Source organism: Eucyclogobius newberryi, unplaced genomic scaffold, assembly GCF_026437365.1.
Source record: "Eucyclogobius newberryi isolate DKJ021-1_F unplaced genomic scaffold, fEucNew1.0.hap1 SCAF_1, whole genome shotgun sequence".
Lineage (NCBI taxonomy): Eukaryota > Metazoa > Chordata > Actinopteri > Gobiiformes > Gobiidae > Eucyclogobius > Eucyclogobius newberryi.
The window spans coordinates 14,769,380-14,787,978 of NW_027315723.1; the positions used below are offsets into that span (position 1 = coordinate 14,769,380).

The window sequence follows — 18,599 nt, forward strand, 5'->3', positions numbered from 1 at the left end:
AGCCTGACTCTTGACAGTAGAAACCATCTGCAGTATAATAAAGAAAGGAACTGAAAGGCTGTACATTTATTAGAGATTTATTGCAACATATATTTTATCATTCCACAGCCAATGAACAAAGTTGGGAAATACCAAACTACTCATAAACTTCAATGGCTTTGTGATTTGGCGTCATGGTTTTGGGATATAAAGATTGTAAAGGGGAGGCACAGAGGAGGGGGACAAGGGGGTCAGCTGTTGTTTAAGCGTCACTCGTCCCAAACGCCCACAGGAGGAAGTGCAGTAACCCAAGAGTGAGCCAGCTTTGAAGTCCAGCCAAAAACACACGAGATACTAGACAGTGCAGACCACCATCGTACACTGCTATATGCATGCACAGGAGCAAATATTATATTTTTAAAGGTTAATTTATAGTTTATTTACTTATAGTTTTAAAACAGGGTATGAGAAAACTACACTTACAAGTGTTTTATCAAAAAAACACGTAAATAAAATAATGTCCTTTCTGTTTCCTTACAAAATTTAAAGTAGACATCAGCTGTTTGTTGTTTTTGTAGCATGATAGTTTAGTAACTGTAGTAACAGTTATAGTAGTACTAGTTGTGTAAACAATAGTGACAGCAACAAAAGTAACTGTAATAGTCTAATAGTTTTAGAACTATTTAGAATACATATAGCAACAAAGTGCTACACAAAGTAATAAAACACTACAATATACAACAAAAATACAATATATTTTAGCAGTCAGTGAAGCTATAATGCTTGCTTTAAAAAGTATGTGTTTTAAACACATTATTTAAAAAGTTATCCACAGAGCTCAAAGAACATAGGGAGAGAGGGAATTAATTCAAAAGTCAGGGCAACAGCCTTGAAAGACCGGTCTCTGCGAGGACCTGAGGCTCCGGGGTCGTGCAATAAGGTTTGATCTGGTCAGCTACTTTACAAACACAAGTGCCTGTCCATATAGCGCTTGAAAAGTCAAGACCAAGAGTTGTTGGTATGTTTCACCATATCAAATGTTTGTGTGTTATAAAGATATTCACTATTACTGAGAACATGACCAATCAACAGTAAAATGTATAATTTTCTTTCATTCCCATCGTCTTAACACATTATTATTTCTGTATGTGACCAGCTTTTTGCAATGGAACTTTCTAAATTAAAAATAATACAAAAATAGACAGAAAAATAAAGTTAGTTCCCGTTGTATAAATTGAAGCGAAAGGGCATAAATGTTTAAGTTCTTTCTACTTATTCCTTTTCTTGTATTGTTATCGTAACCTACAGTAAATATTCTTGACATCCCTAATTTAAAGTTGAGCCACTCCATTGTGGCTGTAGTGAAAGGAATTCTCATTTTAGTAATAGTAGTAGTAGTAGTAGTAGTAGTAGTAGTAGTAGTAGTAGTAGTAGTAGTAGCAGTAGTAGTAGAAGTAGTGGGGTAGGATTGTTACCACAATTTCAAATATTTTTAAAAATCTTGTACTTTGAGAATATAAGCACAGAATATTCTAAAATGAACCACTTGCTGTACCCTGGCTCATTTGGGATCCTTGTATTTTGTCGACAATTTAAATTTAAATCCGAGCTGCCCCAGACGGAGAGGCAGCAGACAGGACATGTTGACACTGTCTCTATGGGTCTATAACATTATGTCATCCTCACACACTTATACCAGACAGAATCGTCACACATTACTATGCACTGACTACTACTACTACACCAGTACAGGGGTATTTTTAACTGCACTGTCGCCACCGTCGGATATAGTAGAAGCAACTCGAGATATTATGACGCGACAATACTTCACAGATGCTAACTAGGTCAATAAATACAGTACATACACAAATACATAAATGTAAATAGTGCACATAAATAATGTTTCTATAAGGCAACGGTAATGCTCTGAAGATAATGAGGTAAATGCGTGAAACCTACATTATAACACTAAATGCGCACTAGGTAACTTTTCAGGCTCCAATTTGGTACACAATCTCTTGTTTAAGGTGAAATATTCTCAAATAATACTATGATGTATTTGATTTGCTTTAGGTTTCTCCAGGACTAGACCAACATTAAATCTGGATAAACCCCAATTAACAACATCACTGGACATAAGCCAGATCAAAACCATGACAAGACTTTAAAAAGGATATTGCATGTCTAAAAACTGAATATCATAAATACAGCAAGATCCTGAATACCACAACATAATTAGACCACCAAAAACCATTAGTACATCTAGTTTGAGAACGGTTGATAATGTTCACTCACGTCGTGGCTCACGGGGTCCGTCAACAGTGATCTTGATGGCTCTCTGATACGTGGCAACTTGAGGAGGATTTGTGAAAACTGTGATGGTCAAAGTGAAGCTTTTACCTGGGGAAATGAAGACAGAATGTACTGTAATTGATAATACATTTAAATGACAAAAACTCTATTGCTATTTTTATGAGTAGATAAATGATCGATAGATATGGGCTCATAGCCACTTTTCGACTGGTCTACGTCCCAAAACCGGTTCACTTTGGTCCACGCTTGTGTTAATGGCGGAATGCGTCTCCATAATAGATCCCTGTTTTCCATGCAGAGGTCCTGGCTCGCAGGGGTCTGCCACGTGAGCACTGACGTCACCAGAACATAACCAATGTTTTCTTTATGAATAAAGCGTTAAAACGTTATTTTCAAAAGGCCAATTCACTGATATTTTAGGTCTTGACGCAAATGCTGTGCCCTGATAATCAGGAAACAGCTGATCTTAACATGTGCTTGCTCTGTTTTGCTAAGTCAGTTGGCTCAACAAATAAAGTTAACATCAGTAAAAATACAGCTGTTAATCACAAGAACATTTAGTGAGTAATGATACTTTTCTGGTAATATCTGTTTTTTGCATTTTTGTTCTCACCAGAGTCTATGCTCTCCCTTGTCCAATCATCTTGCACTTAAGTATTCCAGGTGCCAAAAGCAATCCAGCACCCTGTGGAAGCTATACCTCTCATGGCGCCCTTCGGACCCCTCAAACAGGGCTACACGTTTCACTTCACGCAGTGGAAACACTACTGAACCATGGGTTAGGGTTTTGTTATAAATAAAATGTAAAGAGGCAGAGTATACATATATATCTTATTTCCATGGAGACAAGGAGGTGGCTCCTCCACTCTGCTCACAGTAGAAATACATGTTTTTGTAATTGAATAAATGATAAGTTTAATGCCATACTATGGAACATTCGAGGCAAGGTGATAATGTTTCTGTGGAGGCCGACTGTCCACAAGTTACATACTGCACACCTTAAATGTTATCACACTATAAAGGACATCTTCTCTCTGTGTATTGTTGCTGTGACTACAATCAAAAACCGTTGTAATGTTTTTAATTTAGCTACATTTGATTGACACTTCCTGGTTATATTTGATATTATGGTCTGTAGCCAGCCAATCCGAATCAAGTATTTCATTTAGCCTTTGTATCGTCCACAAATAGCAGCGGTGAAATACCTATGTTAATGCAAATGAGCTACTCACTTATCACAAGATTAACTGACACTTTATGTCACCACACCAAGATGGCCGACGGTGGCAGGTCTACGCCATGGATCTATTCAAATGGTCTACGCTCAAACAATTTCTTTCTACTTCCTAATATACTACTAGAATGACCGTAGTATTGGTATAGAATTACAATGTAGCAGTTGGCAAAGGCAATACATATTACTCAGTTGTTTAAAAGTACCAATGAATAGTAGTAACACTTGTTGTAGCAGCAGCAGCAGCAGCAGCCAGCTAGTAGTAGTAGTAGTAGTAGTAGTAGTAGTAGTAGTAGTAGTAGTAGTAGTAGTAGTAGTAGTATTAGTAGTAGTAGTAGTAGTAGTAGTAGTAATAGGCCTACTTATCATATTATCGTTCACATGTGCAGTGGTGTTAGTTCCTCTTTCCAAACAACACTTCATTTTTCTCTTGTCTGATCAACACCCATCATCTTTGTCCTGTTCCACAAATTGTTTAAATAAAGCTACATTTAAAACAGAGAACAAGTCCAGACAACATCCAGACCTGGACCAACAAAAGGGTTTAGACCGGGACTATAGATCTGAGATAATCCCCATAGACAAAACAGGACCAAATCTAGAAAGGCATCTTTTTTACTGGAAGAAGTGACTTTGTAAACAACTATAGGACTAATCTCAAAACATAAATTAAAATATTAGCTTAACTAGACTGCACTTTTCTTAAAGGTGCACAGTGTAACTTTTCTGTCACCATGGAAACAACCAGTTGACACCACATTGCCAAGTAAAAGGCACATTATGAAGCAAGCGTTTGTACAGAAATGTTACGTACGCAACCCTTCTAGGTTTCGTTTGTAATATTTAAAGACATGAGCCGTCTGGTCCAAAAACGTCAAACTCAGAGCTCCAGGGCTTTCAGAGACAACAGAGAATCTGTGCTCAGAAAGTTTGTGTTTTATTCATTATGCACACTTTTACTAACAATTTCACCTAAAGTGACATTGATGTTATTATATTATTGAGGTGTTATTTGAGTAAAAGTAACATTACTTCAAAATAATATTCCTCAAGTAGAAGTGTGGTCATGGTCCAAGAAATTATTCAAGTAAAAGTAACCGTCTGAATACAACATCTGATTTAGACTTTTAAGTTAAATGGCAGCACAAACATTAAATAGTGCAAAAAAAATCTGGTATTCTTAAAGGATAAAGGATTAAACACAAAAACAGGAGCGGTGCAAGAAATAAAACCAATCTAGTATAATCAACATAAGGCTTATCTCAGTTGCCCTCAAGTAAGAGTTACTTCAAACTAAAGTTACTCAAAGTGTGCAGTCCAAAAAGTACACACTGACTATATATAGTAATACCCACCTCTGAGTTGATTTGTATTGAGTTAATTAATTGTATATCAAAAATATGATGAAATTGAGATATTGTTTCGATATTTCGACCACAATACCCCTCCCTGTGTACCACAAACCACTGTTAACACACGCCCAAGTCAAATCCACATGTAACAGTGGTTAGAACGAAAAGGGCTGACTAACTATGACTAACTTTCAAAACATTTCCCCTCTCTCTCTCTCTCTCTCTCTCCATCGCTCTTTTCTCTCCCACTCGCACTGATCTACCTTTCTCATCTTTCCCCCTCCCCCTTCTCTTTTTCTTTTGGTTCTTTTCACCCCAATATTCTCTCTCTCTCTCTCTCTCTCTCTCTCTCTCTCTCTTCCCCTCTTTCTCTAAAACCATTGTCTGACTCTAACCACTAAACCGCTCATAGACAGACACTTTATGACTGTCTAATACTCTGGTTAATGTGGTCAAGTGTCATTCAAAACATTAAGGCTTCAGCGACCAATCTGATACAACCAGGAGACACAGTACAATGTAGGTATAGTTATTCAGACTATATACACGTAAGAATACTTGTACAATCAATAGTCCTAGTAATAGTCAAACTAGCTGTGGAAGTAATAGCATAACTGTATTGTTTACTAGAAGCAGTGTAGTACTCATACTTTACTACTACAGGTATAATACACAGTTGTATTCCTATGTAAAATTCTAGTTGATGTGTTCCTGAGTATACACTGCTTTAAATAGATAAGTAAAAGATTTGCCTAAATTACCACAGTTAACGCAGCTATGTTAAACAGCACAACTCCAGTGATGCAGAACAAGGAAGTCAACTCCAAATACTGTTTTTATTCATGAGGACTTCCCCAAAATTGGACACACCACTTTTAAACGGCTGAAGTAAATCTAAAGTAGAGGTGCAAGTACTCAATGTGTTTAGTAATTAAGACAGAGAATAACAGTTTAAAGATTTATGCAACTGCAGCAAAAACTATATTGTAATTATAATTCATTCTAAGATTTACACTACGGTCCTAGCACTTTTGGGGTACTACTACTACTTTTACTGGGACTAAAACTGCTGAAACTAAACACAATGGGTACACTTTTACTACCACTACTTCTACAACTACTACAACATATGTTTTTTTGTTTTATTAATAATTTGTTAATGCTACTATTACTACTATTACTATGCATAAATTCAACCACATTTGCCTCTCAACCAATCATCTATCAAGCCATTCATATAAATACACTCTCTCTCCCGTCCAAACCCTCCTTTGCCCCAGCTCCACTACAGCAGCAGCAGAACCCTCAGCCTCCTCAGCCTGTCCATCTCCTCCTCTTCACCACCAGTATCTAAATATTTTGGTTAAAACAAATCTGCTGACATCTCTACTTGCTAAGCACCAAAGTATATCCACGCAATACGCAGGTAGAATTACATGTTCTTTATCATTACCTCGTCCGCTACGTCCCACGAATCTCAAATCATTAAATCGAGCCACTTGTCCCTTGATGGCTGCCGTAGCGTTCCTGAGTTCAGCTGAGTAGTTTTCGTCGTTTCCCGCCATCACGGTTACCAACGTTCCATCTGGTATGTCGCCTAAAGCTATCACCTGTAAAACAAATACACATTAAACATACACATGAATAGTACAGTACACAACAGTATTAAGTACAGTAATAAGGGCATTTTTTACTGTTTTCTGTGCACTCTGAGCAAATTAAAATATGAATAAATTCTGGGCAAAGCAATAACATCTTCATAGAGACAAGCAGGTACAAAATTAAAATCTGTACATTAAAACATATATTTTGCACTTTTTAGATAGGAGCTGCATTAAACTTCAATATAATATTTTTTTATTGGGTATTATTTTATCTATTCATTTATTGTAAATGTATTTGCAGAAAAAAAGGATTAAAATAGTCATAAATGCATTTACTACATTATATCTGGTAACTTGGCTTATGTAAATATATTTTAGCTTTATCTACAAAAAGAGCTGTTAGTCATCCTGCCTTTGAGCGAGGAGGTTGTGGGTTCAATTCTCAGCGGGCTTATACTACAACTCTGTGAAGTAGAACAATCAAAATAAGCCAAGATTCAATTTTTTTAAAGCTAAATATAGCTAAACAATTTACATTTTATTGAAATATGTATTGCATTGCAAACAACGATGGCATGTACTAAAGTCATGTATCTGAGTCAGTCTAAATTGTCCGTTGTAAGTGGGAAGCTGTAGCCGCGATAGCGTTTTTTAATGTGCCCACCACACTTATGTTAGCGGATGTTATTGCTCAAAACTCAATAAATGTGTGTGTTGGTGGCTAAAAGCTGCATTTGGTCTCAAAGTGCAGTCAAAGTGTCCTTAACTACAGCATCAGAGCCTCCAATCAACAAATTATCACCACATACAGGAGAAGCAGTGTTTGCTACGTGGAATCAACAACAGGCTTATCATTTTTAAGCAGAAATTTTGCTATTGTTTTACTCGGTCAATATCATTTCGCAGTGACAACACACACAGTCAAAATAAAATGTAAAGTGATTCATAGTTTTAGTTAAATTGTAGGTATAACAATGTAAGAGTGCTCACACTTGCAAAATGACTACATCAAAACTAGGACTTAACTGGGACTCTGACAGAATCCAAAACTAAATCTGGATTAGACCAGGACTAAAACCAAGTCTACATAAGGACTAAACTGGGATCAAACCAGGAACAAACCAAGGCAAGTGTGAACGCAGCCAAAGCCTTATGTGAATAATATTAAATGGTAGAATAATATTTGACCTTGAAAGCGATGGGCAGTGTCTTGTTGCACCTCCAGTGTGTGGGCAGGACTGAACACAGGAAGTTTGGGCTGTCAGTCTTAACCAGCTCCCCAGAGTGGTCCGAGATCACCTGAAGCCAGCAAAATCATCAGAAATCTGGATTTGAAATTTCATATTGCGACATATTTATATTCTATTTTTTTTACTGTACCCCATGTTATCCTATCCATGGGTGTCAGAATGATGAATCATTAGGATGATAGCAATTTAAAACTAAATACTATATCTTTTGGAAATTTGAAAAGTCCTCAAATTATTGAATCAAATTTGCTAAATTAATAAAAATAAAAGAAGCTGAAACCCATGAATTCTATATTTCTATATCTAAGTTGACATTTTATTTAGCGATTTATACCAGTGGTTGCTTCGTAAAAAATATGTTGCGAACAATACTACAAATAGTTAATACACATGTTTATTTTAAAATGATCATGAATAAACTATCACAAAGAAACCAGTTTTGTTTGTCCCATAGACAATTACAAAGAAGATCAGTGGTAGAAAGTGCATATTTGTATAGCCTCAAAATGGTGATAGTAGTAGAAATAGTAGAAGTAGGAGTAGTTACAGCAGTAAAGTGTAGTATTCTTACCTGCAGTACTCCTCTGCCGGCCATGCTGTACTTGGACACTTGTGCGTTTCCTCCTCCAGGCTCCTGAGCTCCCAGAGGCAGCGCTTCAGTCATCTTTCCCCCTGAAGAGAGCGTCGTGGAAGGGGGAGTGTAGCGGCGCCCCGGGGCTGGGTCTGGATCAACAAACAACCACGGCCGATAAGTATTACTTCCAATATCAATATGTCAGACAGTAAGGAAAATGTTCAAGTATGGAAGCAAAATGATACATGTGAATACATTTTTGCTCAATATACAAAATCAGATAGTAGATGCAATACAATAGAATAAATAAACTATATTAGATCTGTATTCAATCTAGAATTATTTGCAATAGATAAATAGCGTAACTTCACGCTATTTTTTAAAGAAATAAAAACAATCTTTACATCAACTTGAATACAACAAAATGTAATAAACAAAAACATCTGGTTCTGCTTAGCTAATTAATAACATTATGAAACAATACGTAATAATAGCAAGACGACTATAGGTTGTGTTCAGTTTGTCCTGGTTTGATCTCGGTTTATTCCTGATGTTGACTTGGTTTGGTCTTGTACTAGTTCTCTTTTAATATTGGTCTAGTCTAGGTTTTAATTATGGGTTCAGTTCCAACTGTGGTGCGTGTACAAAAGAACATCGCCTTAATGTAGGTAAATGAATAGTTAAACTTGACGCAATCTTTTCTGTAAAACTAAATTGCTTAACAATTTGAAAATTAAAATGGTGGAGCGAAAATAGTTTTTGAACATATTTGGAGATTATTGGTCATTCTTTATGCAGAGAACACCTCAATTTAGTTTTGTAATAGATTACAAGAACTGCATGACACATCATCACTCACAGCCGGGCAAATAGCTACTCAAACAATCATAATTCAGTCAGTCTTTACGGTAACGACAAAACAAAAGCTCAAAATTAATACTTTTAAAAAAACTGTTTACTTTATGATAAGTATCCTATTCCTCATTCTTTGTTTTCATAATACCGGCATATTCATAATTTGATTGATGCTGTTTTTCTGTAAAGACAAATTAGCAAATTCCAAACAAGCAAATATGTAACTTATTAATAATAATAATATGATAGCTGTTAAAATTCAAAAATAAAAACATTTACATTACAAAATTTTAGGTCAATCAAATAAAATAATCTTTGTAACATTTACTTGTAGCTATAAAAGTAAAGGAAAATGCAGTAGTTGTGAATTTAAAAATAAATCAAGGCGGCAAAATAGCTTTTCCAAACAACTCGTGTAATTCAAGGCTGGAGCCCCATTTTGTTGTGTACAAGTTGAAATTAAAACCATGTATTCTTTCATTGAAATTATCTAAATTAGTAAAAGTTGATAGTTTCTAAATAATATTATATATATAGTTAATATTCTAAATAATATTTTAATTGTCCTAAATATACATTGAATATATTTATATATAAATAAGTTCATATAACTAAATTATTTTGCATCTAAAATACATTTTGTAATGCCGATGTAGGAGTGGTCCACGGGATGCTTCGTCAAATTTAGTAATAATAACATGATCCTTATGTATTGTTCTTTCTGTCAAAAAGCCAAGCCACATTCTGACCACAGTCTAACCGGAGTCCAACCAAAGCCTGACCAAGTTTTAGGGAAGCTTTGATCCGAAAATTCCCTCCCACTTTTCACAAACCAACCACAAAATCAGGAAGTGGCGGTTTGGGCCACCACAGCATTTCAACACTTAAGTCTTAACCGATCTACAAATGTGTGCAACGAATACTGCTGCTACTATTACAACTTTATTACCTGCTATTTATCACTAATACCAAGTTAATAACAATTAGATAGACCCATAAGTATAAAGTAATGTCAGGGATTGTAAACAAAAAAGTGACAAATGCTAAAATAAAAATATCTATAGTTACTCTGTCATGATTTTAATTTTAGATAATAAAGTAGTGCTCTTGCTATTTTATATGGCAATAGTTGAAGCCAAGAGTGCACTATGCAGGTTTGGGCTAATTCTGTAAATTGCTGACAAATGTACTTAACATATGAATACAGATTTGAACAAAACAAATAATTATCAATTAAATTTTGCGTTTATTTCCTTTTAAAATGCTTGTAGATGTGATGTTTGAGACAGCCACTTGATTAAAAATGAAAAGGGTTAAGGTTTAAATTGATAAGATAAACCATGCAAACTATTATGTCTCGTCTAGGGCTACTTTTTACATCATTATCTTTATATACGGGTTTAAACATTTATTCTATCGATAATTGTCTGTTTCCACATCAAAGGCGTCTACGTTTAACTCGTACATTGAAATAAGGGTCGGGAATGCACTTAAAGTTGGCATATTTCCGTGCGTAAAAGCGAACGTGCCATCTCATTTAGTGCCTTAATTGGACTCATCTTTTTATTTTCATTTTATTAACACGTCTTCCAATGTCTCTGAATGTATATTTTACCAGAATTTAAGTTATTGAAGGGCAAAAAAATTAAACTGCTGAAATAAATAGTAAGTAAGTAAGTGAATAAGTATCTTGTACCGTATTTTGCGTCCCACAGAAACACCATTGTGCGTAATGTCGTTCTCTCCACGTAAACGTCCTTCTGTCTCCTCACGTTTAAAAGTCACCTAATGTGTTCCTTACGAGACACAACCTCTTCTTGCGCGTTGTTCTGGTTATATGTCCCGCAATATCACTTTACAGAGATTCTGTGGCGGTCCACGTTGACTTATACGCAAGACGAAATGATCCGACTCGCGTTCGTCTCTTTTCCTCGTACGTCCGAAAAGTGAGACTTCACAAAAAACAACACAAAAACTTCAAAATACTTTGAAAATGACTTGGAATCAACTTCCCTAACCCGAAATTGAGAAGATAATAAACGCAGAGCTGTAGTGATGGCTTCGGTCCTTGCCTCGCTTCTAATCCAAATAGTGTGTGACAGGGACAGCCTTTTACCGGCACTGTCCTGTATCTGCCTGTTAGCCAGCGGCTTCAGCCAATCACAGAGCTCCCCTCTGGGTGACAGGGCAGGGGAGGGACCAATCAAGAGCTGGTCCGTGCGAGAAGAGGCGGGGCTTAGCGGAGAACGTGAGAAAGAGGTTTAAAAAAAAAAAGGAATGAAAAGAGCTGACAAATAATCTAAACATTTTAAACGGTTCAGATATATTTAAGAACAAAAATAGTTGTCATACAGTTCAAATGTGTTTTGTGTAGGTCTATAACTGTTACATTTGACATTGTAAGGCGTATTAAATGTGTAGGCTTATAGCTATTACGTTTGAAGTTGTAAGGTGTATTATCAATGCAGGAGGTGTAGTATAGAATAATATCAAAATGTTTTATGAGAAAGCAGATTTAAAAACTAGGGATTTGATTGGAGATTTGACCAACAGGGGGCAGTAAGGACCTGATTCACAGCGTGCTAATGAAGCAAAGACGAAGTAAAGACGCAGCAAAGGCCTAATTAGGCTAAATACAGTACATTTCAACAATTTGTTTGATAATTGTAATACCTCTTTCTAGAAATTACTGTAATCAAATTATAATTTATCAACAACAAATTAACAATAAAAGGATAATACTATAATACACTGTCATTAAAATCTACCCAATTAAAAAGGTTGCATATTTTCAACTTGAATTTTCTCCTTAAATTCTGTAGAAATCAATGTTTTATTTAAAAAATGAATAAATAATGTATTAATTTGATTTATTATTGAATTATTATTAATTAACTGTTATTTATCTTCAATTTGTAGTGCCTTAACCGTGTCATAGACTTTGTCAATAGAACAATCAGGCAATAATTAAGTAAACTATAATTTGATAGTTTTAGATTTTTGCTACAATTATATTAATAAAAGTTTGTCTTTTTTTTTTTCCTGTATAATTGTATGTTGCTATTGCCATTGTTTGTTCGTCTCAAACAAAAAAAAACAAAAAAATGAAATGCCATATCATCTTGCATATTTCCCTGCTATTTTAAGTTATACAAGTATTTTTGATTTTGTTCACGTTAAATTGCTGTAGCTTCTTAGCTTCTAGCTAATTATGTTATAGTAGGGTTTACAAATGTTGTTCAATATGCATGCACATTTGTAAATCATGATTTATTGGTAAAAGGTTGTTATTTTTAGGCATTATATTAAATAAAAATGTAAATATCTTATTTTTCAATGTAATTAGCAAATTGTTAACAGCCAAATTATATATTATTTTGTCCCTCTCTCAGCTGGAGCAAATTATTTTGCTTCTATTATTTGGGGGTTTTCAAATAGATATTGAAAAGGAACATCCACAACATTTAATGTTGGAACTAATCATTTATATTTATGTTTGTTGAGGCTCATTTCCATAAAGCTATAGGTCCTGGTATATCAACACACACCACAAAACCTGTAGATTAATACGCTTTAATTACTGTGCATTACAGGGCATGTCATCTGAAACCCAGCAATATAAAACATGCAAAACAAATTCAAATCTAAAATGTTCAATAATGGTGAAAATGCTCCTACAGGACTCATACAAAGACAAGAGGAGACGAGTGAGGCGAGCCGGGTTCTATTTCGCCGGGTAGCTTTCCTCTCTGTGTCGGAAACTCGAGTCGCACCCATGATGTCATATGATCAATAATCAATCATCGCCATCAGTTATCAATATTATAGACCACATCTGATCGGCAGGCCTTTGTGAATGGACAATAGAAATACTACACTCAAATCAAAGGCTTTAGGTCAATGTCTTTAAGTGACTGGCTTTAGTGGTTTGGAGCACAGCGATGCAAGATGGAAATATGGGTAAAAGAGACCAAACAAAGTAAACATATTGATTTGACTAAATGTATACAGAAATTGTTCTGACCAGCATACATTTAGTCAATCTAACAGGTTTTACATTGTATTCAGTATTTTAATATTATTATAATGTATTGTTTTATGTTGCTATAGTTTTTACTTTGTGAATTTCAAAATATTTGGATAATTATTAAAGATTGTGCATAATCTCCAAACATTACTGAACAAAAGTTAGCATCGCCAATAGCGTTCTAATTAATTAACATTAAAGACAATGACTTTCAATAGAAAATATCTATTGCTTACAAAATTGACTAAATGTTTTATTGATTTCAATTTGATCTGTTTTCTAGGTCTTTGAATTTATATAAAACATTTTTATTGTTTAGAAATATGAAGAAAAAAATAAATACAATTTAAACCATATTTTCACTGATTTACAAAACATATTGTAATGTATTGTAAATGTTATAAAAACATTGAAATCTTAATCTAACCACACATGTGGTATATATAATATTTTAATTATAAACAAATATAAACCCATCATTTAAAATAAAAGCAAATAAATATGAAAAAAAAAGTATTATTTTGTCAAACTATAAGTACATTTTTTCTATTACCGCTACTACTAAGCAATAGCTAATGTGAACATACCGAATAGCGAGTTTCCATTCCTGCCTTTCCTCATCAGGTACATGGCCCAGGAGAGGGGCGCGGGGCTGGAGAACGGCCCAGGATTCATGCTTAAATCCTGAGTAAACGCTTCGTCTTCCCTGGTGTCAACAGCATCCAACTGTTTTTAGCTAATCCCAAATCTAATCCCGGACTATGTTTTGGTAGTGCTTTTATAGCCCGTCCTGTCTGTCTCCTGGTCCATGCGTGTTAATAAAGTGAGTGAGTGGAAGGCCCAGTGGAGCTGAAGAAAACGCCCGATCGAGAAGCTTTAGCCCTGGGGGACACACGCTCTCTCTGCCCCCAGGCCATCTCACACGCCCTGCTCAAAAATCATCTTGGTCTCCTTATCTGCTCCATGACGACAAGTTTGTGTTAAATGCACGCAAAAAGTCAGAGATTGATAAAGCTGTTTTTGAGGATTTGGCTTAGTTTAAAACTGCACTAAGTATTTTTTCTAGTGGAGAGTTCACACCTGCTGGCCTTCATGATGTTTCACAACATATTTGAATTTATATAATTATCTGTTGTTTTTATTACTCGTGATATCACATGCTTGTTCCAATGGAGATAAATAAGTTTAATGCCATACTGTGGAACATTCAAGGCACCACCAGACCATGTTTTTCAAGGAATTTCTGGGCAATTTAATTCATGCAAGATAATGCCTCACTGTCAAATTATCCAGGTAAGACAATAACATCTCCATGGTAGCGGGCAATGCAATGCATGGACAACACGACTTTGTAAGCTTGATAACACCAGTGCACATCCAACCATCATCTATCATAGTTTATACATGAGGCAAGTTAAGTGTTGCCTAAGGACACATGAGCTGTAAAGCTAGAGGAGATTGAACAAAAAACTAACTGCACCCACACCAAGATAAATTTGTTTTTATTTTTTAAACAAGAATTGTCCATCACCATTTGAAATATTCATGTTATTATGTCAAAGCGTGAATCAGTTCAATATGAGGAAATGTTTGTTCTTTAACTCCCAACACCCCTTTCTTCCTTGCTCTCTCTCTAGTGTGTGCAGTATTGATCCTTTAGGCCGGACGTCCCAGGCCCTGAGGGGGGCTCCTGGCTACTGCTCCGGGACAGAGAAGGGACAGAGGGGACAGTTTGGGACAATGGCTCTGCTGAGAGTGACTTTACAATCAGTCAAACTCAGCATTTCACTAAAATAAGTACTAAATAAGTAAAATTAGTACCGTACTAATATGATATTTCTCTGCTTGAAAATTAAGTTCTCAAATTAGTATTAAGAAGCCCTTTTTGTATCCATCTGTGAAATGCAAAGACAAAACAAGATTGAAAAGCGTTGATTCCCATGCATGATGCACATCTTTTATATTGCTATTACAATACATAGCATTACTTGGTATCAAATTTGAAAAATACATATTTAATAAATATATATAACAATAAATAATGTCAAGTAGGACTTCCGGTCACGGTGGCGCTTTGAGCAAACGCAGCTCTCATCCCCACTGCAGAACACGGCTTTAAAATTATCGTTTGACTCACTTAATCCCAAAGAGGAAGACACAAGTCTGTTAACACTACGGGACCAAAGCAAACTGACGGCCCACTGTCCCATTGGAGAACAGCCCGCATCACAAGCTAACAAAGCTTACAAGGCTAACATGGCTAACGTGGCTAGCAATCCTGACGCAAAGAATCACAGTCCCTCCCGCCGGAGACACAGGATCCTGCCGGTCCAGATGGAGATTCTTGCGACTTCTTTGCATCGGAAGGTGAAAAGAATATGACGAATCATCAGTTACTGCTCATGATGTCCGAAATAAGATGCAAAATAGTACATGCTATGGTGTCGCTCCGGCAGTATCTGCTGCAGCAGCTGCTGAAGGCAATGGGACTAACTGAAGCACGCATGGATGAAGTCAAACAGCGTGTTTCAGATAATACAGATGATCTACAGACAGTAGGGGCCGAGATGGAGGCGCTGCGGGCCAGGGAGACAAACGCTGGAGTCCGAGGACAATAATATGACAAATAAGATCCTGGATTTGGAGTCCAGATCACGTCGTCCTAACCTGAGGCTTGTGGGCGTAGAAGAAGGAAAGGATACAGAAAGCTTTTTGGAGAAGATTATTACTGAGCTCCTTTCATTAAAAAAAAAAATTAAAAAATTCCAGACGATTATAGTTCATTTCTGGACACCCTCAAACTGCCTGTTATGTCAGAAGAACCAAATAAAAAAAAATCAGGAGCTAAAATAACAGTTTTGGAAATACAGGGCACAATCAAAATATTAAAGAACAATAAATCTCCGGGGAGTGATGAGTTCACCACAGAGTGGTATAAAGCTTTAAAAGACACACACTTCTTTTCTATTGGCAACTTTTAACTACTCAAAAACTCAAAAAGAGGCCATCATATCCCTGACACCGAAAGAAGGGAAGGACCGATTGTATTGTGCCTCATATAGACCTATTTCTATTCTGAATGTGGACTATCGTATATACACCTCAATTATGTTCAAAATATTGGGGCTCTTTACGATGGTCCAACATCAAGAATTAAAATCAACAGTCATCTGACCAGATCCACTGACTCTGGAAAGGGGGGTTAGGCAGGGCTGTGCCTGGTCTCCCCTCCTGTTTGCTTTGTGTTTGGAACCATTGGCCCATTTCATTAAACAATCAAAAACAATTCACGGTGTTACAATTGATGGGGTGGAACATAAAGTTGCCTGCTATGCACATGATATTCTATTGCTCTCTCAGGAGCATTCTCCTGGCTGCAGCGAAAAAGGCAATTATAAAAAAATGGATGACACAAAACACACAGACAATCAAGGACTGGGCTGACATTTTAATGGACAAATGGAAAAAATCACATTTGGACTCAATTTGAAAATGGACAAATTTGACAGACTTAAGATAAGATAATCCTTTAATATCCACACAAGGGGAAATTTCGTTGTTACAACGCAGTAGAACAGGAGGAAAGGACAGATTATAGGAAGTTTCAAAAAACACACTCTTAATCCACTTTGGGCAAAGTGGGACATTGTTTGGGTTCAGTTGTGTTGTAGCTTTTATTGATTTGAGGGACGTCTTTTTATTCATGTCTGTTTTTATTTCTCTAGTCGTGTTTTGTTTGATTTTCCTTGTTTGTATATCTATTTTTGTTCTTTATAAATAAAACAATACAAAAATATTAATAAGAAAATATATATAATGTCAAATAAATAGAAAACCTTGAACATATAAAATGACAATGGAGAGACGATGCTAAGGTTCTGTGTTGGTTTTGGTGGAAAGACCACATTGGGCAGAACAGAGGCCAGTATATATAGCCAGTGTAGTATGTGACACTGACAGGACTCAGACGACCACAGAGGGTTAGCCATGCACAGACCAATGTCACCAAGAAGTGAGAGAGGAGGAGAGAGAGAGGGAGAGGAGAGAGAGAGATAGAGAGAGAGGGAGGAGAGAGAGAGAGAGGAGAGAGAGAGAGAGATAGAGAGAGAGAGGGGGAGAGAGAGAGAGAGAGAGGGGGAGAGAGAGAGAGAGATAGAGAGAGAGAGGGGGAGAGAGAGAGAGAGAGAGAGAGAGAGGAAGAGAGAGAGATGGAGAGATATACAAGAAGAGAGGGAGGAGTGAGAGATATACTAGAAGGGATGAGGAGAGAGAGGAGAAAATGAGAGAGGGGTAAGAGGGAGAGAAGAAAGAAAGACACAGAGAAAGGGTAGAGGAAAGCTGGGTCAGAGAGAGAGAAAGCAGAACTGTGTGTGCATGTGTGTGTTTGTGTGTGTGTGTGTGTGTGTGTGTGTGTGTTTGTGTGTGTGTGTGTGTGTGTGTGTGCATGTGTGTGTTTGTGTGTGTGTGTGTGTGTGTTTGCACATGTGTGTGTGTGCATGTGTGTGTTTGTGTGTGTGTTTGTGTGTGAGTGTGTGTGTGTGTGTGCATGTGTGTGTTTGTGTGTGTGTGTGCATGTGTGTGTTTGTGTGTGTGTGTAGGTGTGTGTGTGTGTTTGTGTGTGTGTGTAGGTGTGTTTGTGTGTGCGTGTGTGCATGCGTGTAGGTGTGTGTATGTATGTGTGTGTGTGTGTGTGCATGCGTGTATGTGTGCATGTGTGCATGCGTGTGTGTGTGTTTGTGTGTGTGTTTGTGTGTGTGTGTGTGTGTGTGTTTGTGTGTGTGTGTGTGTGCGTGTGTGTGTTTGTGTGTGTGTGTGTTTGTGTGTGTGTAGGTGTGTGTGTGTGTGTGTGTGTGCGTGTGTGTGTTTGTGTGTGTGTGTAGGTGTGTGTGTGTGTGTGTGCGTGTGTGCATGCGTGTGTGCATGCGTGTGTAGATGTGTGTGTGTGTGCGCACTTTTGTAAACAAACAAACACATCTCTGCTGTTTAACTGCTCTGCTATAACTCGACTTGGTGTTCCAGAGACATCTTAGTGATAATTATTTGTTCAAACCACAACAAATCGCACAATTGACTGAAGCTCTTTAAAATATTTGCAGTACGGAAAATAGTAGAAAAAGCTTCAGTTGTAGTCATCTGGACTCAGTTTGGACCAATGACTCAGTTTGGACCAATGACTCTTGGATGAGAGTCGAAACGTCTACTTTTTCAAACTGAGTCCAGATGACTACAACTGAAGCTTTTTCTACTATGGAACACGCCTGGACGAATGAGGGATTACACCGACAGTACGGAAAATGTTTACTAGTCATACAATATATACATACATATAATGAAAGAAATCCAACTTTATGATATCCCAATGACCAAAAAGTGTTTATATAGCCATTATGAGACGTTGTACCCTAAAATAT

At 36.6% G+C, this 18,599-nt stretch overlaps 1 protein-coding gene across 3 annotated transcripts in view; it reads right to left on the bottom strand.

The window, feature by feature from the left end:
* runx1 (RUNX family transcription factor 1) overlaps positions 1-18,599 on the bottom strand; it is a 38,532-nt gene that overhangs the window by 8,638 nt on the left and 11,295 nt on the right. The window contains exons 1-5 of one of the 3 annotated variants that reach the window (XM_072433580.1): positions 10,858-11,269; positions 8,304-8,455; positions 7,671-7,781; positions 6,332-6,488; positions 2,275-2,379 (exon numbers count right to left, since the gene is read on the bottom strand). In XM_072433580.1, the coding sequence (XP_072289681.1) occupies positions 2,275-2,379; positions 6,332-6,488; positions 7,671-7,781; positions 8,304-8,455; positions 10,858-10,885 (553 nt within the window). In that variant the 5' untranslated portion in view covers positions 10,886-11,269. Of the gene's footprint in view, positions 1-2,274; positions 2,380-6,331; positions 6,489-7,670; positions 7,782-8,303; positions 8,456-10,857; positions 11,270-18,599 lie in introns of those variants that run through there. The other 2 variants (XM_072433429.1, XM_072433500.1) reach the window with 2 other exon arrangements.